Raw genomic sequence first — 21393 nt, 5'->3', positions numbered from 1 at the left:
TATTGCAGCGTAAGACGGAAGCGGTGATGGAGCAGGGCTTTCAGAGCTCACACACTCAATATCTCCCACCACGAGTAATGTGCAACACTATGCCATTAAATATTCACAATCTGCATTCAACCAGGTGAACTTGTGCACCTATGATCAGACAAACATGCAGTTTGTGTTATAAAAATCTGTACACATACAGTGCAACTTGAAAATAGCCTTTGATGATAAATACTTGCTTGACTGGCTATTTTTAGATACTATAAAAGATGACATCATAAGAGCAGGTCCCATTTAATATCAGCCAATTGAGCCATGATATAATGATCCTGACTTGTTCTACAGAAGTAAGCCTATAATAGTGGCCAGTAACACATCCCACAAGTACAATCATTCACTGTTTATGAGGCTGACAGTTGTGCCTCCAGTTGGGAACCTCTGGGAAATCAAATGCAACAATGCAAGAGCTCTTTTATCTTAATCCATTAGTTGTGCAACAGAAATGAATTTGCATATAACGTCAGCTAGACGATGACCTAATGTTGTGACCGTGTCTGACTTACCTGGCTGTTAATGCACAGGGCAAGGTGCTTCCTTTCCCGGGATGCAGCCACGTTCCCACTGCGCAGCCTCGCCTCCTCTCCCTGGTACATGCTTCTGGAAACGACACCACTAAAGTTAGGACACTCATACAAAATGCCTAATAATGTGTGAGCGCACCAACTGCGTGTGCTTACGGTGATGCTTCTAGCCTAATAGCACCACACAGGACATGCAGCTGTACTGTAGCAGGCAATCAGGAACACATCAGTTTGTCCTTTGAAGAATAAACGCGTTGGACTTACAATTGTGCCATAGGATGATGTGCAGACGTCTTACTTACCTGTGTGCGCCGTTTCGCAGCATGACAAGCCCCGTCTCCTCGCACAGACAAGGATGAAGCGAGCAGTCCTCAGCAGCCGGAGAGGGGAGCTCACTCTCGCGCGCTCTGCAGCCAATGGGAAGCGGAGCGTGCGCGCGTTTTTTAGGTGTCGTCAAACTTAGTAACGCCATAGAAGCGTCTATGGACTGGATTGTACTCATCAGTAAAACAGCGGTGTACAATAGTACCTTTTAAAGCATGTAAAATTAGAACTAGTCTTACGTGAATCTTTGCTTATCACTCAAGTAATTTAAGTCATTTCCGTCCTTTGGGTTTACGTAGCCAATAGAAACGCAGCCCTTAAAAGCATGCCTGGTTTGACTGCATATTTACTTTTACCTTGTATGGCAAATATGATTACATAATGGATAACATTAAAACAGGTGCGAGCAGAAGCGCAGGGGCGCCATGGGACAGGAGAGGCCGTTTAGAAATCTAGTCTTTTCTTCTGTGGTTCCTCCCCAGTGCGTGCGCGCACTGTTCCACTTTGATTAAACCAGTATTGTTGGATTTCAAATGCTACTCTTTGTAGTGTTTTAGAGATAGTCCGATCAACTCATGAATGGAGGATCCCCACATATGTCCCGTGAAAAGCTTCTACCAGCGAATCCTTCTCCCAGTGGCCTACAGTATTGTTTTCTTTTTGGGGTTTGGTTTAAATGTAAGGCTGCTGTGGTGCGTATTTTTGCGGAATAGTCGCAGAAGCAATATGATTACTTACTTAAGTAATTTGGCCGTTGCTGACTTACTGTACGTCCTATCCTTACCCCCACTCATCATCAGTAACTCCATGGGAGACTTGTGGCCATTTGGAGACTTTTATTGTAAAGCAACGCGCTTTTTCTTTTTCGTAAACCTGCACTGCAGCATGTTGTTCCTGACGTGCGTCAGCGCCCACCGCTTTATCGGAGTCTGCTATCCGCTGAAAGCTGTCCGCACAAAGACCAGAAAGTTTGCCTTTTTTACGTCAGCATCACTCTGGGTTTTGGCGACTGCGGAGATTTTACCCACTTTTTACTTTTCTCATACTGGCGTCATTAACAACATCACTGTGTGCTTTGAGATGGTAAGCCCAGGACAATTTAAAATGTATTTCCCATATGGTCTTTTTCTAGTCATAGTCGGCTTTCTGATTCCATCCATGGTCGTTGTCGCCTGCTACTGCTCTGTGTTAAAAGTTCTTTACAAAGGAACAACTATAAACCTAAACGGCATCTCCAAGACCGTGGACAGGGATTGGCGCAACAAGTCTTTGCGCACATTGCTCCTTGTGTCTCTCCTTTTTTTGATTTGCTTCCTTCCTTATCACGTTGCTCGAACGATCTACATGTTTGTGAGGGTCTACCAACCTGCAAACTGCCAGCTTCTCAACACTGTCATGATCTCCTATAAGGTTTGGAAGCCCGTGGTCAGCCTGAACTGCTGTGTAAACCCTCTGCTCTACTTCTGGGGCTCTGGATGCAATCGAGCACGTCTGAGGGCCTGTCTGTGGAGGGACAGAAGAGTACAACCCCGCGTGTGCGTGCTGGACACTGGCATCAGATCTTAAATGATATAATTTAATACATGAATAAAAAGTGTTATATTTATTTATTCAGATATAAGTCTATAAAGAAGGCTGTTTACATTTGATTTAAGACTAGAAAAACCTTTAAACCCATATATTAAAAACACAACAAAATCAATATTGTGTCCCAGAGTGAATAATTCAAGGCAAATGCTGCCCTCTTCCGTTTAACTGTGGTAAAGCACCTATACGTGGAAAGCGTTTGTGAAATGTGTACATAATAAATAAAACATGAAAATATGTCTCGTAGGTAAAATACTTAATGTCTTTCATGTGATTTACAAAAAGGTAAATGTAAGAATTTTTCAAAATCTATGGTGCAACCGTGTGTCTGCTTCTGATGTGCCAAAGACCTCATTTGAGAACACTCCTGTGGGCCAGTGATGACAGGTGAGTAGAACAGTGGACTGGGATCTTTGAAAACAAAAACACATTATTGCCATGGAGGTAACAGTGATTAGGCATACAAGCATTTAAAAGTTTTAGGCCTTTAGAGCCGATAAAATAATAAGTAAGTAAATATTAACCGAAGAAAAATGAATTTGTGTGCATGTACATACCTGAGCTCCCAGTCTGGAGAGATAACGATTTCGTAAGCGGGATGCCGACATGGGGGTCAGCCTGGCAGATTCACCTGATGTCAGTTTATTCGGACGCCTTATAATTCTGCAGTAAACACAATGATGCCGAATAAAAGTATGACTGCACAAAAATGTAAGGGTTCTGTAAACAAAATGCCATTGCAAGTTAAATGTTTGCAAAGAATAATGCAGAAAACACACTTAAAAATATAACATTTAATTGCACAGCATATAGTTATTTTTTTAACAACACATTTAATGTTTGTTGAAAAAAAAAAAAAAAAAAAAAATCACCCATAGTGTAAAAACAATGTAAAATCATTTGGTAGATAGTGCACTGTCCAAATGAGGTAGTAAACTGTGATTCTTAATGGGAGTCAACACTTTTCCATCTTATTGGAATGAACCAACTCTACTAAAGGGGCAGTGCTTAAGACACGAGTTACCTGAGCTAAAGGGGGAAATCTGTGCAATAAAAATAACATTAACATTTTAAGATTGTCTCCCCAAACTCTTAGAATATATCATTAATGCAACAGAAAGTCTCATACAAAATTCTTATAAACTAATTTTGGGATTAGTTCCTAATGAAATTAATTAGAAGATCATAAAAAGGAGAATAAAAAGTGAATTATAAGACTGCATATTGGTCCATTTAATTAATTAACTGAAAATTGATTGTTAAAAATATCAGATAAAAACCCAAAGATGGCAATTTAAAAAAACTTCAAGTGGATTGTTGGCCCCTTCAGTTATGCAGATTAATTTGTAGCACTGAACCAAAGCATTCAAATCTAACAGGACATTTTGTAGTCAATTAACCTCGATACGTCAGAAATCAATAAAAGTTTAAATTATTATAAAAAAGTACAATAAAAAAATATGTGACAGTGTGACACCCATGAGTCAGTGGAAAACAGATGTCAGAGCTGAGTGCAGTCAGTGGTGCAGTCCTGCCCCATGAGAGTTAATACACCAGCTGTGGGCTGGACACTGCTGCAGGCGGGCTCTGACACCCTGAAGCTAGTGTGTTCCCCCACCATCTTCATCTGGAAGACATAACAGATGAGAAATTACACTTCAGAAAATATCTAGGAAAAAAGAATAAAAACTTAGTAGAGTGTGTAAATAATGTGTAACTTAACTGAACAGAGTGAAGAATACACCAACAGTTTTTATGTGCTTTTTACCCCAAATATAAATACAAATGCATCACCAGTATTTTGTGAGTCCCAACCAGAAAAGAAAAGAAACGAACCAAAACAACTACAAACGTATACCTCCTGAACTGATGAGATTGCTTCATCTTGTCCGTTGCCAAAATAAAGTTCAGGGAAATATTTCCCCTTCTTATATTAGAGATTTTTATCAAACCATAGTTTATTTCAAGCATACATTAATGTTTCTTCACTTCCACTGATGATTTACTGGTATTGATGATATGGTATGGTTTCACCCATAAATGTTATAGAGAAATCCAACTTTATACACATAAATGTTGAAGAGTAATCCACTACAGAGTTAGAGGCAAATGTACTCACTCAGAATGTGAAGTGGCTTCTTTCTGAAGTCTGGCTCTGTCGGCAGCTGAGCGATTTAAATCTCCTCCTTATGATGGCAAGTTGTGTTTTAGTAATTCCTCAATCATTTGTGCATGATTATCATAACAAATTACACTTAAATTTAACCTACCTTTGAGGTAATCCACAAAGTACAACATCACCGCAGCCATTAGTGCAACTGTAAAACAAAGGGGCTTTAAAAAAATATATTGTTATCCAAAACCAATGTATCATGAGCAAAATAGAGCACTAACTGCATATGCAGGCACAGAAAAATACTTCTAAAACCAGGTAGCCTCTGGTATCAAGTATGGCCCCTGCTGCCATGGCAATGAGAGCAAGTCCCAGATTTTGAATCGACTGCATACTAAAAATAGAAATTGATTAAAAGTATAGTGAAGAACAATAATACTGCTATGTTCACTATTGACAGAATGGCAATAAAAAAGTTCTTACAAGCCATAAGCTGTACCCAGCTGATGCTCAGGGACCACAAACGCCACCATAGGCCACAGAGCGCATGCCAATAATGAGTAGGACACTCCCAATAGGGACTGCAAAACATGATAGAGGGAAAAATAAATATATATTTTGTTTATAGTCATTAGTAAATAATAAATATTAGTTACATGAAATGAAATCAGCGACCACCCATCAAATTGGCTTTACCCAATTATAAAATGCAAGGTCTAAAAATTAAGGTTAGTTGTAACTATTGTTGTCAAAGATGTCAGCACACACTACCATTGCGATCCATGGGTTCCAAAAAGTGAAGGCCAGCATCATGTGAGCAGCTAGTGTAGTAACCACAGCACACATCACCCAAATCACATTCCTCCCAACCTTATCGACCACAAAGCCCAGAACCGGAGATGCTGGAGCCGAGATGATGTACACAATACTAGAGGAGAAAAATACATTCCAACAAAACCATCCAAACAAATTTCACTAATAGTGAAATGTTTAATGAAGGGGCATTAAAAGGCAAATCACCTGTTGACCGCTCTGGCATTAGCTGGAGAAAAGTTGAATTTTTCAATAAAGAATACTCTGAAAACAAGAAAGAATGTACAATGTGACTTGTAGAAAAATATTTATAAAAGGTTATTGGCACAATCACAGGGTTAGGAGATACAGGTTAGTTGCCAGTGTCTGTGTATGTCAATATTTACACAAAGATTAGGTAAGCAGGAATGGAAAAAATACCCCAGTCACTACGTGATCTAAGAATGTCTGTTATCGAAGCAAACCATCTGGTATCCTGCATTTGTTTTAATGCATTTCTGAGTGCTCCTGCTTGATACACTATCATTGGGAATATTTGGGTTCAGCAGTTGAAACACCTTTACTTAATAAATATCTAAGTACACAGGATGTCAATCAAATGACAATGTTGTTCACATTCTCAACAAAATGTGATTATTATCTGATTTCTGGACATTTAAGATTCTTTAAATGGCATGTAAACCACAAAATTTGAAAAGAGTAATCACAGGGACCATGATCAGAAAGAAATGTAATGATTTTGCAGTTTATGTAATTTATGCAATTTTAATAATCTTATAAAAATCTGATAATAATCTGATTTCAAATGAGCATGTAACTGCAGCCAGTGACTGCTTCATACCCTTTTCCATATTGGGAATTAAAACAGAGCCGATGGTAAGCCAAAGGGTCATACATAAGTGCAGCTGAAATTGTACATATGCTAAACCAAATAGTGTACTACTTCTCAATACTTACTGTCCTAGTCCAATGAAGGGGAATATTGCCACATAGTATCCCACACAAATGATGAAGATGAGCCATAAGCAGGCAGGGAAGTCTTTAACATCTGTCAGCTTAATGACCTCTCCTAAAACAAAGCAAGCTGATAGTTAGATACTAGTATAAAAGAAATACAGACCAAAAAGGTAGTCAAAGTAGAAGTATGACATATTTTTTGATGTATGTCAGTATGTCAAGTATGTCACCTGTTTTGCCCTGCTCCTTATGGAGGATTTTCTCTGCTCGCTTGTCAAGGAATCCCAAAACCAATGCACACATCAGGGAAAACAAGCATGTCAAGGCAGCTTGTGAAAAAAAAAAAAGTTAAATTGTTTCTGCACACTAAAACTTACAATAAAACTGAAGCAGCCAATGAGACAAACTTCAGCACATTGAAAACCACCAACAATATTTTCAAGAAGTGATCCTCATCTTTGTATGAGTCATCTGCCACAGTACATAACACATCTGCTGGTTATCTGAGCTCATTTGTTTCACATAGAGAAACCATTGCATGCAGTCATGAATCATATTAGATTTCACTACTCACAGACATGTATGAACACAAAACCCTATTATATATTTTGTATTGTATATCAAAGTCTATTACCTTATTTTAATGCATGTCCTCATTTTTTTATTTTTATCATAGTTTATATTATTCTTTGTTTAATGGTGCACCATAATGCCAAAGTAAGTTCCTAGTTTATGATTTTTGTTCATTGGTAATTGAAATAAAACTGATTCTGATTCTGACAAACTGCTATAGCATATTGTGCTGTACATTAATGTGGCTATTTGAGACAGTGACAGCTGTATTATAATGACCTACCGATCATCAATGACACTCCCAGTGTAGTGTGTCCAGCAGCAAAAGATTGACCAACTTTATTATAGACTGAGCCCATGATGTTCATGTTCACTGTGCTGCCCTAGAGACAAAAGACAAAGTTGACATCAAATCAGCATTTTGCCATCTCAGATATAATACAATCAAACTGCTATTGTTGTTATTTTTTCTGGCACACCACTTACAAGTCTAGCCATACTAAGCTGCAGGCCAAACACTAGATTAAGCTCCTTTCCTTTAAACCAGTTTACTGCATAGGTGTTCTGAGCCACAGCCAGGGACTCGCCTCCAATACTAGAAAAAAACATTTTAAAGACATTATTGTTATGTTCCTTGTTTATAAAAGCAACATAAGGTTCAAGTGTAACTTAATGGCTTTTCATACCCAAATATAAAGCGTCCTACTTCCATAAGCCAGAAGTGTTTTACAAGCCCTCCAATTGCAAATATTATCTGTGTAGGTATAGAGACAAGTCAAGTTGGCACATCCCCTATGGATTATAGTGCAATAGATGATTTGATGATTCATGCATACCTGTCCACCAAAGACAAAGAGTGAAAACAGTATAGTTCCAAGTCTAAAATGAAAAACAAATATTGTATTATACATACATATATACACATATACATTATGACGCACATGCCTTACCTAATACCAAAAACCCTATCGAGAAGAAATCCTCCTAGAAAACAAAGGATCACATTTGGCCAGGAGTACCACGCATAAAGTTGCATGAATTCCGCAGTGTTCAGATTCATGTCCTATTTTCAGAAACAAATGTTAAGCAAAAGGGTGCTAAGAAACCAAGAGGAAACGAAAGCATATTCAAAGGATTATAATGGTGGTGAAATATGAATTAGTCTACCTGAAGAAACTCGCTCTGAAGTGCTGCGGGGTTGTCATAACAGAAATAACTCCCTAAAACACATGATCACACAGAGATCGCTCTTAATATGAATTCAAAAACAACACAATAAAAGTTAGTGTCCCACTGCTAAAGTTGGCCTCACCAAATCCCAGGAAGCACATGAAAACCAACACGACAATGCGGTGCAGGAGGTGGCTGGGGTCGCAGATGGCGGGGAGAGGGGTCCTCGGCTCCCCCTCGCCCTGTGTGTCTGGAGCCGGGTTTTCTTCATCTTCATCTTCTCCTAACAGGCCCCGCTCTTCCTCTTCAAACTCCGCCATGTTCGTTTGTTTAGAATCTGCAGGGAGCGGCGAGGAAAACCAGAGCGATCACATGACCCGCAGTCACGTGGCGTCGAGGTCAACGTTGACGGAGAATTTGGCTCGTGCGCGGCAATAACGTGAGTAAATAAACTAGTTCAAGTAGGATATATTTGCCTAATATTTCTTTTCTTTTCGTTTTTTTTTTTTTTTTTTTTTTAGAAAATAAAGAGTTTGCCTCCCACATGCTGATTAATTAATAGACATATTTTGAGGTCAAACTGCCCAAACATACCACTGACCGTGGATCAAACGTGTATGTATAGTTTTTGTACATTATTATTATTATTTTGTTCGAGTTACCTGTCACCTGTAGTTTCTATTAAACACTGTCATGTACCCGCTCATCCACTTGAGGGCACTATAGTCTTTATTTGTGTATCTTTCAACTGTATTTCAGAATTTTGATGATAACAACTAAAAGAGGGCGATTCAACCCTGAGAATAAAAAAAAAAATAAAAAAAACGGGAACTGTGAAACTGATTTATTCAGTTTATAATGGAGAAAACATATTTTGATAACCGCATTCGGTAGCAATAGATGGTAAGAAAAAAAATAATTAACACGGTTTCTGTTCCTGTGGTTTGTTTGCTGTCTGATGCACTGTGCATTAGTTGCACGCTCACAGCCATCTGTTTTAGGCATGCTTTTGATCATAAACTGTATGGTAATGGTATGACTGCTGTGTAATTTAGTACATAATAGTTGCATTTAAGCCTGTTGTTTATTCATAGTTGTTGGACATTCACAAAGGAAACTCAAGTTCAACTTAGATTAGACAGAAGGAAGTAAAATAGTCATATCTGCAAGATATACGAATAGGATGACTATGCAAATATGCAGAAGTGCTTTGTCAGAAGTCTTAATTTGTTCTGGTTAATAAAAGCAATATTTAGCTAGTAATTGCATTTCGGATACTTACAACATAAGTCATAGAACTTTTAAAATGTGTACACTCTTAATGAAATGCACTGTGCAAAATATACAATATTGCAAAACATATTTGCTGAGTTCATGACATGCTCCATCAGAGTCTGTTGTGGGTGATTTGTGACATCTCCAGCTGAGTGGATGTGATAGTTACTGAGTCCATGGTGCTTTTGTGCAGTGACTTGTGGCAAAGAGTGGCCGTCAGCTTCCGTCTGAACATCTTACACAGGAACACATAGATGAGTGGGTCCAAACACACATTTGTGGCTGAGAACCATAGTGTGGTTTCTTTTGCAATATATAGGTCATTTTGTGCCTTGCATGGACTCGCAGTATCACGCGTTTGGGTAAGAGTGTATGGGACTCTTGCAAAGTGGAAGGGGGCAAAGCAAATGAAAAACACCCCCACAACCACAAAAACCTTAGCTTTGGTTCTACGACTGGCTGCATGAGATTTGCTCTTTGATGCTTTGTAGGACTCATAGACCTTCTTACTGATGAACGTGTAGCAAACCACCATCAAAGCAAGGGTGCCCCAGAAAATCACCTAAAACCAAGAGAACAAAATAAACAAATCTATATGTCTCTGAAAATGAACAATATAAACAAATGTATATGCCTCTTTTTTACCTGACAGAAGTAGTTAAAGCCCTCATGATAAAGCAGCCCAGCCTTGCTCTTCATAGAGGAACACTTGAGCTTTCCTCCAGAGATCTTGGGTGGCTGGTCACTCAGAATTACATTGGGCAGTGCTAGTGACAGCATCACTGCCCACACCCCTGCACTGACCAGCTGGCCCACCCTGACCCGCTGCAGAGGGCACTTCCCAAACGGCCGCACGATCTTCAGGTAGCGATCCAGGCTGATGAGGCCCAGCAGGAGGATGCTGATGTACATGGTGATGTAGAAGAGGACAGCCGAGTATCTGCAGTGGAAAGCCCGCAGCTGCCAAGAGCCCACACCTGCATCACTCAGCACCCTCAGAGGAATCGTCAATGTCATCAGCAGGTCGGCCACCACCTGCTCATACGGACACATAACAACCCTTTAGCTAGAATTACTGTCACACTTAATAGTATTAGGCTTTCTAGAGGCTACAGAATAAAACTAAATATACAGGGTGTTCGTAAAGTCTCTTTGCAATTTTAAAATGTAACTACAAAGGCAATTGATAAGATATATTAATTAGATTTGTTTTATTATCCTCAGTGGTTATAAATGTTTTCAATCACATTGCATTTTTGTATTTCAGTCATCCTGTGATTAAAGAGGTATCCCTTTGAAAGAACCCATAAGAAATGGCCACTCCTCAAGAGAAGGCACAATGTGTATCATGGTTTATAGAGACAAAATCGGATACACAGACTCAACGAAACTATTGTATATGAAACAAAACTACGGAACATTACTGAACTAAAGCAAAAGATAACAGATGTGATTGCAACCACTGATGAGGCTATGCTACAGCGAGCATGATAAGAAATCAAGTACCATCTTGATGTGCTTTGTGCAACTAATGGAGCCCATATAGAGGTATGTTAAATGAGGTCAATAACTTTGAAAACCACCGAGTACAACAGAACAAGTCTGATTAAGATCTCTTATCAACTTCTTTTGTAATACATATTTTTAATTGCAAAGATACTTTATGGACACTCTGAAATAGAAATCTGGACTAACTCAGGTCTAAAGCAGGACTAATGAGTTCTGAATTAAGAATAACATTAATTCTCTAACTGTCTATTTGGATTCATCAAATCCAGTCTTCCATTCAAATGATTTTGTCTCACCACATTTTTCAGAAAGACCACAAATGTAGATGTGCTGGGGATGCCAAAGAAGATCCAAGCAGCCAAGGAATTTAAGACCAAGGCGACTATGAAGAGGAGGCTGTACAGGCAGGGGAACACCACGGCTGTCACACTGGTGTCCCGGACGCATTTGATAGACAGGTTGGAAAGAGAGGCATTCATCTTTGGAATCTTCAAATACAAAACAACAAAGCAGGACATTTAAGATGCGTGATTATGTAAAATTTGTTACAACAGTTAGTTTTGTTATAATTCATCATTAATTATTTGTAACAATTTTCAAAAGTTAAAAGTTAACACTCATTATTTATCAGTAATTTTTTGTGGTTTTTTTTAAAAGCCACCGATAATTAGACTGATCTTATGGGGCACAAAAAGCATGGATATCATTCAGAAAGTAGTTGTTTTGAGGTGTTTTTTTTACATTACCAACTGACTAATAATACTCTCGCATGATAAAAATGAAAAAATGTATGTTCACAACCAGCCTTACAGGAAATCCATTTTTAAAAAATGTCTTCAAGGATAAAAAGATAGAAGTTTGTGGTGCTGAATTCATTGCATTAAATAGATTTACTCTTTGCTTTTCATGGGGTTGTTGTTTGCTAATTAAGTCCACTGCACAGGATGTAAACATAGGCTGAATACAAAGCAAAGTAGGTCTAAGGCACGTTGCGCATCCTGAATCTTAAGTGTAAATAAACATCCTTATCTTATCCTTACAATACATAAGAAAGAGTGTCAACAGAAAATGTACATTGTGACGCCCAAATACAAAAAATATAAGAAAAAAGTTAATAAAGAGAAAGCCAGTTAGGTGCTAAATACTTTATACAATATTGTGCCAAGATTCGGACTTTTTAATTTCCAAAAGCTTCATTTAGTCTCAGAACCAATAGATCATACCATTTAAAATTGAGAAAAGTAAATGTTCCCACTAAAAAACTTTGATATTTTGTTGAAATGTATTGCAATTATTATAGCATTCCTTACCTTCTTGCTGTTACGTTGGTTTGTCCGATGTTGCTGGTGGACAGTACACTATTTCAAAAGTAGACACTGTGTGAATATAACCACATCCACTTTGCACTGCAACTCAGCTCTTACACAAATGGTAGCAGCCTTAATCTCTCACCAGTTCACTTTCACCCTCCCTTATTAAAATGTGTGTGTGTGCATGTGTGTGTGTGCATGTTTGATGCTCTTACAATGGGTGGTCTCTGGAGCTACTGTGTGGCTGTCTTGTCACAATCCCAGGCGTTTGCCAGTCTTCCTCCACCGGTCAATGGTTCTTTCCTTCCTTGCTTCCTGTTCCAATTGTCTGCCGAGGGGCTTGTTCTGCTTCGTGCCAGTCCCCCTGCCTCCGCTCGCCTTATGTCAGTCTGTGTGTGAGTCCATGACAGGCGAACACCAAAGCCCATCAAACTCTTCCGTTTGTCAAGTACTTTTTCTTGTTCAGTAACCAACATTGCAATAAAGATGGTGGTGCTTTCTAGTTCCTCATAATGGGAATTCAACTCCAGCATATAAAACAAAACAAAAAGTAATCCATTATGCAAATGGCCTACCATGTACTTTTTTAGATGGGCAGATGTGAAAATATGTCTCTGTAGTCCATATCATTCACAGTCTAATTGGTAAATGGTTGTTTTTTGTGCATGTATTCCCTATTGGTGGATTTTAGCTAAAAATACATGTATCTGAGAACAGCCCCTTATGACTTCCTGTAATGCTGACAGATGGGAATAAACCAAGTAGAGAAATGCACCATGTCACTGTGTACTTTTACGTGACAATTATCATGACACAAACAAACAAAGTTCAAAACCTCAGTATAAGTTTATTCACTACAAAACTTCGCAAATACAAGAGTTGTTCTGAAATGAATTTAAATGGCTCCAAGTTGACCATAAAGTGGAGCTACATTGCTAAGTTTGATACACATTTTTTCAGTCTTATATTTCTACAACTTATGCTCGTGAATATAAAGTCATATTAAAGTAACATTTTTCTGTTTTTGTTACAGTGAACTACTGCAGATTCCATACCGCTGACCCCGCCTTCATTTATCCACGTTTAAGGCGTTATACTGGCTTGTCAGACCCCATGTGGCTGGACATCAATCTTCAAGACATCCAAAATAGGTATGTAAACATAAATGGATGGCGTCACAGATAATGGGTTAAGATGTTCTAATAGGAAGTGATTATAGAAATGAATTAGCACTAATGCGATCATGAAACACATTTCCTGAAGGCCTTTCCTATATCCATGTCATGATCATGGCTTTGTAATGCAGTTAAATAATAACAGCAAGACAAGCACATTTAACATAATCTTTTCTCATGCAGGCCAGTTTAATATAGTAACTGTTAAGCCTCAAAATGTCCCTCTATTGAATCAACACAAATAAACATAACAAATTTTACACACCCCCAACTGTAATCTTGTCTTATATATTTGATCTAATTACACAAGTCATACATTAATGCAGTCATATGCTGTTAATGTTAACCTATTCACCAGAATCAGGGAATATCCTCCTAAATATGTTGAACAAGCATGGCACATTGCTCAGTAACGACAACAGTTTCTCATTGAACTCTCGGCATAGAAACACATAGAGAAGTGGATCCAGACAGATGTTGTTAGTCGCCAACCATAAACTAAATTCTTTGATGCTCCACAAGTACGAACAGTTAATGTCAGAGTTTACCTGCGCAAAAGTATATGGGATCCTTATTATGTGATATAGGCCGAACGACACAAAAAAGGTTACAAGCACCATGAAAACCCGCAACTTTATTTTCTGCTTCCCCTTGCTGTTATTACTACCTGAGTTTCTAAAAGACTGTATGACTTTATTTGTTATGCAGATGTAGCAAATGACAACAACAACGCTGACAACCCAGAAATAAACATTCAAAGATATTGTCAGGTATTGATGGAAAAGTATCCCAGCTGGAACTTTTGTGTCTATGCATGTCTTAATCTCGGTTTCATTCCCGTCTTTGTTGCTCAAAATCATTGTCAATAACGCAGGGATAACAAAAACGATCAGCCACACTGCTGCTGATACAACTGAGCTCACTGTTACACTTTGACCGAACTTGCTCTGTGGAGTGACAATCTTGGTGAAACGATCTAAACTTATGAGACCCAAGAATGTGATGCTGGTGTATAATGCGCTGTAAAATATGACAGTGAAAAAGCGACAGGAGAGGATGAATATACGGTGCGGTGAATTGGGAAGGTCACTCGCGGCAATGGTTGGAAGAGTGAGAGTCAAAATGAAGTCTGCGCCTATGAGGTTTTTGAGATAGACTATGAATGTGGTGGTGGAGTTGAGGTGCATGGAGACCCAGGCAGCCACGCTGTTAAGCAGTAAAGCCAAGGGGAACATTAAGAGGTAAAGGAGCGAGAAGGGGTTAAAGTCTATGCTGTTACAGTCGGAGCCATTGAAGGTGTTGGTCAGTGACAGCGAGGCGTCTAAAGGAGAGAATAGAGCATATACAGTTACAGTTGCACGCTTATTTGGAGTTGATTTTGTACTCACTTTGCTTGATGTGGACCTCCATTTACTCTGACGCCTTTTGATCAAGCAGTGAGCTACAAAGATTTAAAAGATACGCTGAGGGTAAGTCATTATTGACAGGTGGCCCTAAAAGCAACAAACTTTAAATCTATTCTGACCACCTTTTGGACCAATTTTCAACTTCTTGACATTCCAATATTTGGATTATTTAGACCCATTAGCAGCTGCCATATTTAAATCTGAATTATTCACTTTACTAACCTAAAACCTGAAATTTATGACAATGCTAGAGAGAATTATACGCTTTCCCCAGTTAAATAAACCCCTATGTGTTACTCAAGTCCAATACAAATGCATATCATGAGAATGTATTAACTTACAGTTGAACGCTGTTGTGACGTGTCCAAGTGTCCAGTGACTCTGGGTACTGTTATTGTCAAGGGGATGTATTTAAAACACAGTTGATTTTCATAACAGACCCATCAGCTTTTCTGATTGTGTTACTTTCAGCAATATATCATGACCTATGCAAAAATAGGAAAAATCATGTTTGTTCTAGGTGGCGTGATTAATGCCAGGGTTATTTAAGCGGCAGACGCACAGGGCCAGATTTAATCTGAAGTCCCACAGTTGCTGAACATTCCTGGTGTTAATGGATAAACGTGTGTTAGTTTATGTTTTCTTTAATCATAGGATTTTAACAATGCCACAAAGGGGCTCTTGCTGTTTTGCTGTTGAAAAGACAACAATTAATCCAGTATAAATGTTAATTAATGTATGTTTGTTTGGACTGTGCAATGAATCTAATTTTAACTGAGATCATTATTAGGTCATTTCTAATTGTCAATGCTTGTCTTGAGTTTTTTTAATCAAAAGGCCAACAGCCAATCCCCAGTGAGTAAAAGCATATGGTTTAGAGTAGAGTACCAGTAGTAGAGATTTTGGAGGAATACATTTGACTATTTTTCTGTAAGATTTTTATTATTAAAAGTCTTTGTTTTTTTTCTTACATAGGCTAAAAGTGCACATTACTATATTGAAACATTTGAGCTGTGTTCAGCTGAAATATATTTTGCAACACCTACTCAAGCTCAATAGATGGCAGCAAAAGACTGAACTACAAGCTTCCCAGAAACACGGGCTAATCAGAGACAGGCCTCACGTTTCTGGATTTCAAGGAACATATGTTTCTACTGTGTGCTATTGTCTTTTTCTTTTTCATCTATCCACCAGCAAAGAGAGATCCCTCTTGCCTTCATCATGTCAGCCAGTTTGTTTTTGTACTCCCTGCATAGGAAAATGTAGAGCAGGGGGTCCAGACAGGTATTTGTGGTGGAGAGCCACAGGGACAGTTTGTAGAGCACTTCTGACCAAACCTGAGTGCACCCGTAGACCTCCTGGAGAGTGTGGGGAATGCGCATAATATGGAGAGGCACAAAGCATGTGAAAAACACCAGTAAGATCAGAAAAACTCTCAGTTTGGTTTTCTTCTTTCCTTGGCTGTTGTTGCTTCCAGAATTTCTGAAAGATTGAAGCACTTTCACTGTGATGAATATGTAGCAAAAGACAGTCAACGCACATATGAACCAGAATTCAGCCTCCATTAATAACACCACGTAGCCATGCAGCCGCAATCCATGCACGCTTTTCAGCTCCATACAGAAGTTCTTTGACATACCAGCAGGTGGTGGTTTGTCTGTTAGGATCATTGTTGGAATGCATGTGCCCCCAAAGAGGATAAGCCAGACTAAAGATGACATGACGTGGCTAAACATAACATTTTGCCCTAAACTTTTTCCACACGGTTTCACTATTTTAAAAAAGCGATCCAGGCTTATCAGACCCATCAGTGCTATGCTTGTGTACAGAGCACAGTAAAATATCACATCAGAATAGCGACAAGTAAAGGCCCGGAGTTCCACTGTGATCCCGGGTTGTAAGCTCGCCCCCATCAGCGGAAGGGTCAGGGTCATGAGGAGGTCAGCAGCGACCAGGTTTTTCAGATAAACTATGAAGGTAGATGTAGATTTTAGGTGTAAGGAGATCCAAGAGGCCATCCCGTTCAAGATAAGTGCACAGGGAAACACAAGTACAAACAGGATGGACAATGCGATGTTCAAAGTAGTGTCCTCAGAGTCGGTACACTGGGGTGAGGGAGAGGAGGAGTTGGAGGTTGGATGGGTGGCAGAATTATTGAAGGATGCCATTGAGAGATCTAGAAGCAGATTAGATTACAGATCTATGTCAGATTAAAGACACTGTTTCTTTTGATTCACCATATTATAGTGTTGTGATTGTTGTGATTATTATATGGTTAAATAATATGAAAAGTGTCTCTCAATGAAAATGGGGCAATGCAAATGTATCCCACATTTAAATTGAAAAGTTTTCAAAAGCCATATCATTTGTCAGACGTTGACGAGCTTACCTGCACCTGATATTTGTTTATGTCATTTGTAACTTTGACGTGGTTTTGGACTGACTAGCACCAGAGTATTTGCATGCATCCTGATCATCAGTGGTGAATTTGACACTTTGGCATCGGAAAGTGACACAAGTTATGTAAATTTTGCCATTTCTCTTTATATGTGGCAGTTAAAAAGAAACAATTTGCCAGATTATTTCAGCACATCAAAACAATCATTAATGATCTAAAATTTTTCATAAACATCTGCATTCCATTACAACAAATAGGTTTAGGTTCATCATTAACATAATTCCTCTATGTCTCCATTGGAAAGAGTATTTTGTTTATTAAGGTTAAGTACAGTTAGATGTTGCTGTTAATTTTACAAATATGAAATAAACCAGAAACATATGAAGTGCCACATTCACATGTAGACTTACACTATAGAGCTTTGTACATTCAAGCCTGGTAGAATATATGTGAATTTAAGTAAACTATTAAACAGACAGTAGACTACTCATTAACTGACAATAGTAATTAATATGAACTGATATGTACTTACCAACATAGGTTCTATATCACACCATGCGGCCGACTGAAAAATCAGAAACTATGGGTGTAATGGGCTCTTAAACCAGCGGGATGCAAATTTGACAATGAGTGATGACAACAGGGACCTGTGTCTTTGTGTCTCTGTCCCTTTAGAAATAAGAACATGCTTGCAGTAGTTTTAGTTGCTGATATTGGCGGGGGATGTCATACGTCAACGATTTTATAATTGCAAGCAACAAATACAGGAGTGTTTTCTCCAGGAGAAAGGGTTTGGCTCAGGATTTTATACTACAAAAACTCAGCCCAACAATCACTAAATCTGTCTGTCGAAATTTATTTTCCATTTCAGATTTCATAATGCGAAGATCATTGGCAAAAGACAAAGGCTGCTTCTGTCCCATATAGTATTAAGTTCTTTCCATTACTGACAACCTCAGCAGTAGATCAATAATCTTGGCAACCAAACATGACCTGCCATGGCAAGACTTAGACACAGAGCTCCAGTACACATGTTGTGAATTATGCTTCAAATCAGTATTGTTTATGTACATAAGCCTTTTCATATAGAGCATGTATTAATCAGGATAAAGCATGTAGTTACAGCAGAGGAGAGACTCTTCCTTTTGCCAAAACAAAACAAACTGAAAAACACTTAATGCATGAGGCATTTGTGAAATTCCATAATCCAAGACTGCCACCTTGTGTACATTTAGTACTCTGATCAAATCCACACTTATTGTACAAACTAATCATACAGTTTGCACATTTACAACATCAGAAGACCAAGAACTTCCCACAAGAGAAGCAAATTTGGAGATGCTTTAACCTACTTAGGTAGCTGTCACAAATGGGCCCTCATAATTAGCTGGTTCATTATTGACAAGCTAAAACGTAACATTTCACCTGTTAGAGCTCAAACACCTGATTAATATAAATCTCACAGTTGACCCTATGTTTGAGTAATAGGTGCATTTTATGGTATAGCTGCATTTAAACAAAAAACAAATCATTTATGACAGTCTCTTACATGGCTGTACTCGAATCCATGTCAGCAGAACTTCTCCCTGTGAGCCTGGTGCAAGTTCCGAGAGGCAATCGCAGGGTTTTGAACAGCTTAGTTCTGAATGATTTGCACAGAAAGAAGTAGAGGAGGGGGTCCAGAACCGAGTTAAGAGACGACAGGAAAAGCATACTCTCCTTCAGCTGATAAAGTTGAAGTTTCAGTTGGCAGTTGAACTTATCCACCCGCGTTTGGCTCATTGTGTACGGCACTCTGGCAAAGTGAAATGGCACAAAGCACACAAAGAACACTACCAAGACTAAAAACACTTTTGGATTCATTTTTCTTTTGGCACGGTGAGATTTGGGAGCCATGCCACCGAGTCCCTGTGCAGTCTCTCCATCACTTTGTTGGTGATGCTTGGTGCGAGCGTAGGACCTGTACAGTTCTCTGGAGATAAGGGTATAACAAATCGTCACTGTGGCTAAGTTGCCCCAGAATATCACCTGACAGATATAATTAACCATCTCGTGCCAATACAGTCCAGCTGATGTCTTGAGGTCACTGCACTTGAAATAATGAGATTTTGGAGTTTTCTTGGTTAGAATTACATTGGGTAAACAGAGAACAAATAATGCAGTCCATATGAAGCCCGACAGAATTTTGCGTCTGGCTAATCGGGCTGCATTTGTGCCTCGAAATGGTGTCAGTGTTTTTCTGCAACGGTCGATGCTGATGAGGCCGAAGAACAGGATGCTAATGTACATCGTGAGGTAAAAGAGGACAGACGAGACACGGCATACGAAAACCCGAAGTCCAGTGGAGGCCATGTTGGAGTCAGACAGCACCTGCATAGACAAAATGTTAGACACTATTTGTATTTGTTATGACTGGCCTATGACTGCACAATGGAGACTGTAATGTGATACTGGTAATATTTACATTTGCTCAAGATAACTTAATTGTGCATGTACTATAGTTTTATAAATAGTTATATCAGACTAGATAAAAAAGAGTTGGAAGGCTTTCTCGTCCCTGTAGCCCCTAATCCACCAGCCCGATACTGCTTAATTGTATCTCCCTAATCAAGGTTTAATATACGGTGCAAACAAACATATATATATATTTTTTCAATTATTAAGACTTATGTTAATGCCTTATTTATTTATTTTATTTATTTAACCTTTATTTTACCAGGCAAAACATTAAGAACAAATTCTTATTTACAATGATGGCCTGGGCATGTCAGAACAGCCAAGGGAAGGGGAAGGGGAGTTAACACAGTTAGACTCACATCATTTCATTAAAATATAAAACAAACATTTACATGTGTCACAAAAAATCTCCTTTCGTATCATTAGTAAAACATTTACACATGTCTTACCTTCAGTTTACATTTAAAAGCAGAAAGAGAAATGAAGGAGTCCAGTTTAAGTGAGCTTTGAGCCAAATTCCAATCATTAGCAGCGGTGCATCGAAATGACATGAGGCCAAGAGAAGACCTAGACTTAGGAACTTTCAGTTTGATGAGCTGTGAGGACCGAGTGTTGTATCTGGAGGGAGACTCTTGTATGAGCAGCTGACTTAGATAAGAAGGTGTGAGCCCTAGCATGGTTTTATAGACAAACATAAGCCAATGCATATTTCGGCGAGACTGCAGTGAGGGCGAGCTCACCTGAGTGTACAGCAGACAGTGATGTGTCCTAAAGGGGGCATTTGTAACAAAACGGATCGCAGAATGATAAATGGTATCTAATTTTGCAAGGTTACTTTTGGAAGCATGTCGATAAATGATGTCGCCAGAGTCAAATTGTGGAAGAATGGACATCTCAACAATGGCACATTTAGCTGGGGTTGTGAAACAGGAGCAGTTTCTGTACAAAAAACCCAATTTAGCCTTTACCTTTGCCTGTACGACAGCGATGTGCTGCTGGAAAGCTAACGTACTATCTAGCCAGATTCCCAGATATTTATAATCTGTAACGTGCTCAAAGGTGGTTCCATCTGCTGTGCTAAGAAAAAGTTTATGAGGATTAGCAGTTTTTGCTAATCCTCATAAACTCCCATAAAATCCCTTAGTATTGCTAAAACTTGTGCAATTTATATTTGTGTCCTTACCTTAAAGGGGAAGGTGAAAGTCATGATTACGTCTGCAACCACAATGTTTTTGAGATAAATGATGAAGTGAGAGTTTGAGGGGATACGAAAGAACACCCACATGGCTACACCATTGAGTGTAAGTCCCACCAGGAACAGGAGCGAATACAGGACAGGTAAAACTACAGTCTTCAGGACGTTGTCACGGGAACAGGTGTAGTTCATGTGGCTATGGTTACCAGAGGAAACAGGGAAAGTTGTGTTTCTGTCCATGATAGAGGCTGAAAAATAGGAAAAATTGATGTTTTGTTGTAGTAAAGTTGTTAGTTCTATAAAGCATACATTTAATAAAACTGGAACCATCAGTTTTTGAGATATTTATTAACTTTGTATTTCTACTATTAGCCAACCTGAGTAAACACTGATATCTGCTTTTTACTATGAATATTAAACAATAATTAGGCCTACATTTGAATAGCTATGTAGATTAAAATAAACTTATTTGAAAATGTGGCCTTACCTGCCAATGTGAACTCTCCTGCTGCACTGCTGTGCACTTCAATGAACTGCTGATTTCAGTAGTCAGAAATGCAGT

The 21393-nt window shown here is 38.8% G+C and overlaps 7 protein-coding genes across 9 annotated transcripts in view; 1 reads left to right on the top strand and 6 right to left on the bottom strand.

Moving 5' to 3' along the window:
- schip1 (schwannomin interacting protein 1) overlaps positions 1-1047 on the bottom strand; it is a 154783-nt gene extending 153736 nt beyond the window's left edge. The window contains exons 1-2 of the mRNA XM_033976913.2: positions 872-1047; positions 552-645 (exon numbers count right to left, since the gene is read on the bottom strand). Of these exons, the coding sequence (XP_033832804.2) occupies positions 552-645; positions 872-1041 (264 nt within the window). The 5' untranslated portion in view covers positions 1042-1047. The remainder of the gene's footprint in view (positions 1-551; positions 646-871) is intronic.
- Positions 1048-1472: 425 nt separating this feature from the next.
- On the top strand, positions 1473-2459 carry LOC117380590 (P2Y purinoceptor 3-like). Its single transcript, XM_033977417.1, has one exon. The coding sequence runs from the start codon at positions 1473-1475 to the stop codon at positions 2457-2459; it is 987 nt and encodes a 328-aa protein (XP_033833308.1).
- A 24-nt stretch (positions 2460-2483) lies between these two features.
- mfsd1 (major facilitator superfamily domain containing 1) lies at positions 2484-8495 on the bottom strand. 2 transcript variants are annotated; one of them, XM_033976930.2, is made up of 17 exons: positions 8249-8463; positions 8104-8156; positions 7887-7999; positions 7773-7815; positions 7623-7690; positions 7423-7531; positions 7220-7319; positions 6594-6692; positions 6364-6475; positions 5614-5670; positions 5365-5521; positions 5077-5174; positions 4875-4987; positions 4751-4798; positions 4600-4666; positions 3038-3143; positions 2484-2891 (listed from the first exon to the last, which is right to left on the bottom strand). In XM_033976930.2, the coding sequence occupies exons 1-17, from the start codon at positions 8424-8426 to the stop codon at positions 2832-2834; spliced, it is 1581 nt and encodes a 526-aa protein (XP_033832821.1). In that variant the 5' UTR covers positions 8427-8463; the 3' UTR covers positions 2484-2831. The 2 variants fall into 2 exon arrangements, with proteins under 2 accessions (XP_033832821.1, XP_033832820.1); XM_033976929.2 differs by lacking the exons at positions 2484-2891; positions 3038-3143 and adding an exon at positions 3256-4107 and having other exon boundaries at positions 8249-8495.
- Positions 8496-9092: 597 nt separating this feature from the next.
- LOC117380174 (P2Y purinoceptor 13-like) lies at positions 9093-12610 on the bottom strand. Of its 2 annotated transcripts, none has more exons than XM_033976932.2 (4): positions 12416-12610; positions 11187-11378; positions 10027-10416; positions 9093-9943 (listed from the first exon to the last, which is right to left on the bottom strand). In XM_033976932.2, exons 2-4 carry the CDS (start codon positions 11367-11369, stop codon positions 9494-9496), a joined length of 1023 nt encoding a protein of 340 aa, XP_033832823.1. In that variant the 5' UTR covers positions 11370-11378; positions 12416-12610; the 3' UTR covers positions 9093-9493. The 2 variants fall into 2 exon arrangements, with proteins under 2 accessions (XP_033832823.1, XP_055081950.1); XM_055225975.1 differs by lacking the exon at positions 12416-12610 and adding an exon at positions 12201-12282.
- A 1112-nt stretch (positions 12611-13722) lies between these two features.
- Positions 13723-14785, bottom strand: LOC129456752 (P2Y purinoceptor 13-like). Its single transcript, XM_055226189.1, has 2 exons — positions 14764-14785; positions 13723-14696 (listed from the first exon to the last, which is right to left on the bottom strand). Exons 1-2 carry the CDS (start codon positions 14783-14785, stop codon positions 13723-13725), a joined length of 996 nt encoding a protein of 331 aa, XP_055082164.1.
- Positions 14786-15932: 1147 nt separating this feature from the next.
- Positions 15933-16949, bottom strand: LOC117380589 (P2Y purinoceptor 13-like). The gene has a single exon (XM_033977416.1). It carries the CDS (start codon positions 16947-16949, stop codon positions 15933-15935), a length of 1017 nt encoding a protein of 338 aa, XP_033833307.1.
- A 523-nt stretch (positions 16950-17472) lies between these two features.
- p2ry12 (purinergic receptor P2Y12) lies at positions 17473-21393 on the bottom strand. The gene is made up of 3 exons (XM_033976931.2): positions 21319-21393; positions 20820-21079; positions 17473-19549 (listed from the first exon to the last, which is right to left on the bottom strand). Exons 2-3 carry the CDS (start codon positions 21069-21071, stop codon positions 18725-18727), a joined length of 1077 nt encoding a protein of 358 aa, XP_033832822.1. The 5' UTR covers positions 21072-21079; positions 21319-21393; the 3' UTR covers positions 17473-18724.

The sequence above is a fragment of the Periophthalmus magnuspinnatus genome, chromosome 13, assembly GCF_009829125.3.
Source record: "Periophthalmus magnuspinnatus isolate fPerMag1 chromosome 13, fPerMag1.2.pri, whole genome shotgun sequence".
Lineage (NCBI taxonomy): Eukaryota > Metazoa > Chordata > Actinopteri > Gobiiformes > Gobiidae > Periophthalmus > Periophthalmus magnuspinnatus.
Note: the sequence above shows the minus strand (reverse complement) of the source record. Positions and strands in the feature narration are given on the sequence as shown.